Source organism: Sinocyclocheilus anshuiensis, unplaced genomic scaffold (assembly GCF_001515605.1).
Source record: "Sinocyclocheilus anshuiensis isolate Anshui unplaced genomic scaffold, SAMN03320099.WGS_v1.1 scaffold1005, whole genome shotgun sequence".
NCBI classification, from domain to species: domain Eukaryota; kingdom Metazoa; phylum Chordata; class Actinopteri; order Cypriniformes; family Cyprinidae; genus Sinocyclocheilus; species Sinocyclocheilus anshuiensis.
The window spans coordinates 738,793-742,784 of NW_015555810.1; the positions used below are offsets into that span (position 1 = coordinate 738,793).

The window sequence follows — 3,992 nt, forward strand, 5'->3', positions numbered from 1 at the left end:
TAATTTTAATAAATTCTCTCTCTTTTTTAAGTTTTAGTAATTTTATGGGCTTTTGTCATTTTTATTTCATTTATTTATATATTTTTGTAAATATTTCTATTTAGCTTTCATTTATATTGTTCTGTATTACATCTGAAAAATAAAGCAGTTAAAAAAAAATTCTCAGCAAAAAGGTCTAGGCATAGATTTTGAATTTCTTTGCACTTTTTTTTGGGGGAGATTAACATTATATTTTAAGAGATTCATTTTGTTTGGCCACAGTGTGAAGAAAACCATTGTAAACGGCCATGGAAAACGATTTCACTGTAAACAATGATGTGATCCATAAGTCACGGTAACATGTTTTTCCATTCATTTAAGGCAGTAACTGAACTTAAGTTTTTAAGTTGAAGTAGATAGAATTTTTTTACAGTGAGAACAAGCCAAAAATGTGCAGAATCTAGGCCGGATTCGTGTACTTCATACTTCAGCAAATCAAGTAGGAACATCATGTCATGTAATTAATATTCATGAGTGTAAGACTTGTAATCTCATGACTATTATTTAAGCTCCTCCCCCTATATTTTCCCCATATTCTAGAGTAGATTTAAACGTTTCCTACTGAATTCAGATCATAGTCTGTACTCAAACATTGTGATGTTATATTTCGGTGTTGCTCATCTCTTGGTTACTTCTCTGCGGTGTCCTGGATACGATGCTCCACGCTCTGGCTCTCGTCCTGCCGCGTCGATGCCAGATAGTTGTCCTTCATGTAGGCCTCCCATGACAACAGCTCCTCTTCCTCAGTCTGCTCCAGCTCCTGTCCTGTGAAGAATCATGCGCTTATACCAGGGACTGAGACACTCAACACAGTTTTTCAAGACATTAAAAATGATAGAGCATTTTCAGCAAGTTCTTTGGGTTCGATTCCCAGGAAATGCATGAACTGATAAAAATGTAAACATTAAATGTCACTGTGGATAAAAGCATCTGCCAAAAGCATAAATGTAAATGTCACACAATAAAACAGGCAGTTAATATGAATAAATAAATAATAATAAATACAAATATAATTAAAAAAGGGCAGTTCTGACTCTGATTGTATTGGATTAGTTGTTAAAATTAATATTAACACACCAATGTTATTTTAGTATTATTTATATACTGTTATAGCATATTCTCAGTTTTTACTTATTTTTTATTAAATATGTTTTATATTATTATTATTACTATACATTTTCCATTTTAATTATTATTATTATACATTTTAATAATTTTTATTCTTTTTTATTTTTTTACTTTATTTTTTTCATCTTAAGTAATTTTAGAACTTAAACTTTATTTTTAGAACATTTATTTTAGTTTGTTATATATATATACATATATAATAGTGTCAACTATTTCAGAAAATGTAAACATGCAGCAGCTAAATAAACAAAATGAATCATTTCTGTTGCTTTATATGTTGATCAGAAAGTCAGACTCTTCCTGTCTAAGTTGGCGTTTCTTGGCCAGAATAAACTGGACTAGACTTCATGCTGATAGTTTTATCTTGAGAAATGAACATCAATAATCTATCACGATGTGTGTGTTTTCTGGAGAAGGCGTTTTGGCTCACTGAAGTGTTTGTGTTTCTGTGGAGGGTAGCGCAGCAGCACTCCTCTGATGAAGAGGATGAGGTGACTGAGGAGGATGAAGGGTGGAGGAAGAGCGGGTCGACTGTGGTACTCCTTAATCAGCTCGTAGCGCTGGAACTTCCAGATGGTGTCTGTGTTGTCTTGGATCTCCTGGAACGTGTAGCTGTGAGGCACAATGAGAGAGAGTTTAAAGCCCTGAAATTCACGGCCATATTTTATCATGCATCTTTTACAGTTTTGAACGTCGCAGATGACACAAGATACATAATCAGGCATTTTAAGGTAAAAAATAAAAAAATAAAGCAGTATAATTATGAATTTTTAAAAAATATTATAATAAAAAATATCAAAATATGCTTAAATTATATTAAAGAAAATAATATTTGAAAAAATATAAAAATAGCAAATAACCAGATATTTGCCTGCATAAATAAATACATAAACATTGTTAAATATTTCAATCTAATTAACTATTTTATCAATTTTACTGTGTCTGATAAAAAAAGATGTATTTTTTATTTATTTGAGAGCAAACACAAAAATATTGAGATGACATTTTTTTTGTTTTGTACAGTCCTAAAACATTTGTTTGTGTTGTGCATTTTCATGCTTTTTACAGTACCATGTCTACTGGAATCAAATATGAGTTAAGTCTTTCATAAAGACTGCTATTTGTATGATGCACAGAGCTGCTGCGTACAGTGTGCATGTACAGTAGACATCAAGTCAGCTCAGTAGGCTTTGGAAACAGAGCCGCTGTGCAAATGAAGCAGGTAAGTGTTTCTGGTCACTCGTCTCTGTCTGTGTACTCACTTGAAGATGGCGATGAGGAGGTTGAGCAGCAGGATGTTGGCGAAGAGCAGATAGACACACAGCATGATGATGGTCAGCCATTCTGGGAACGCCGGAATGTTATCTTCGTTCAGCACGGGACATTTGGGCTTCAGAGGATCGGAGCCGTTCACACTACAGCTGCCCACATCATACTGAGTGTCTGGATCACAAAAAACAGAAGCATTAGCTTTCTGATTGGTCTTTATTTTGCCTAAATTTCTGAATGTTCCTAAACTGACTTTAACTACTGACTTGTAGTCACTGTATACAGCACAACATGCAATATTTTATAATGTAATATAATAACAAACATTAACAGTTTGCATATGCAGTATTTTATATTATAGCATAACTTAATTTTATTGAATATTTAAATTGCATTTTGCATTAAATAAAAAAAAAGTAAAAATAAAAAATGTTCTACAACTGACTTAAACTACTGACTTATATTCATTAATTATGAATATACAAAACAACATATTTTTGGCAAATGTACATATAATATTTGCATATGCAATATGTTTTAATATTATAACAAACAACTTTACTGCATATTTAAACTGCATATTGCATTAAATTTCATTGCATATTTATATAAAATATTTCTACAACTGACTTATAGTCATTAATTTTAAGTATTCAAATCAATATTTTTTACATATTTACATATAATATTTAATACTTGCACAATTTCAGTATATCATAAACATTTTATTGCATATTTAAATAAAAAATGTTCTACAACTGACTTAAACTACTGACTTATAGTAGTCATTGACTATACGTATACAATTATTTGCATATTTGCATATATTTCATATTTGCATATGCAATGCATATTTTATAATATAACAATTTTATTGCATATTTAAATTGCATTTTGCATTAAATTTTATTGCATATTTAAATAAAAAATTTTCTACAACTGACTTCAACTACTGACTTAGTCATCGATTATAAGTATATAAATAAATTAAATATTATATTTAATATTTGCATATGAAACATTTTATAATATTACAGCAAACAATTTTATTGCATATTTAAATTGCATTTCGCATTAGATTTCATTGCATATTATATATATATATATATATATATACTGTTTGCCCCCTTCTTCCAGATGAATGTGTTTTTTCTTTTGACGCTTAATAAGAAATTGAAAGAAGCTAAATATAAATTATCTGACAATTTATCAGAATTCTCGGCCCGAGTCCGACTGGAGCCCGTCTCGGTTTTCTCTCTCTCTCTTCCCTATTGCACAGCTGCTGTTGCAGCCATTAAAATAGTTCAGTTTTGTTTTTAATGGCAAAGTGGTTATATTTCTTTTCTTTTCATTATTAAGTTAATTAAGAAATATGTTTGGAACATTTTTTGTTTTTTAAAGTAACGACCAAGCGGCCAGCGGCAGACAATGAGTTCATCAGGTTTGATCAATTTAGCCTTCTCAAATCAACACGACTTGCCTAAAATAAAATCTATAGATATAAAACACTTCAAGCATATCACAATGTTAGTTTAAACGTTTAACAAAAAAATGTG

The 3,992-nt window shown here is 30.5% G+C and overlaps 1 protein-coding gene across 1 annotated transcript in view; it reads right to left on the bottom strand.

Annotated features, from left to right (window-relative positions):
• trpm2 (transient receptor potential cation channel, subfamily M, member 2) overlaps window positions 1-3,992 on the bottom strand; it is a 47,581-nt gene that overhangs the window by 13,790 nt on the left and 29,799 nt on the right. The window contains exons 19-21 of the mRNA XM_016469348.1: window positions 2,430-2,610; window positions 1,598-1,779; window positions 672-804 (exon numbers count right to left, since the gene is read on the bottom strand). Of these exons, the coding sequence (XP_016324834.1) occupies window positions 672-804; window positions 1,598-1,779; window positions 2,430-2,610 (496 nt within the window). The remainder of the gene's footprint in view (window positions 1-671; window positions 805-1,597; window positions 1,780-2,429; window positions 2,611-3,992) is intronic.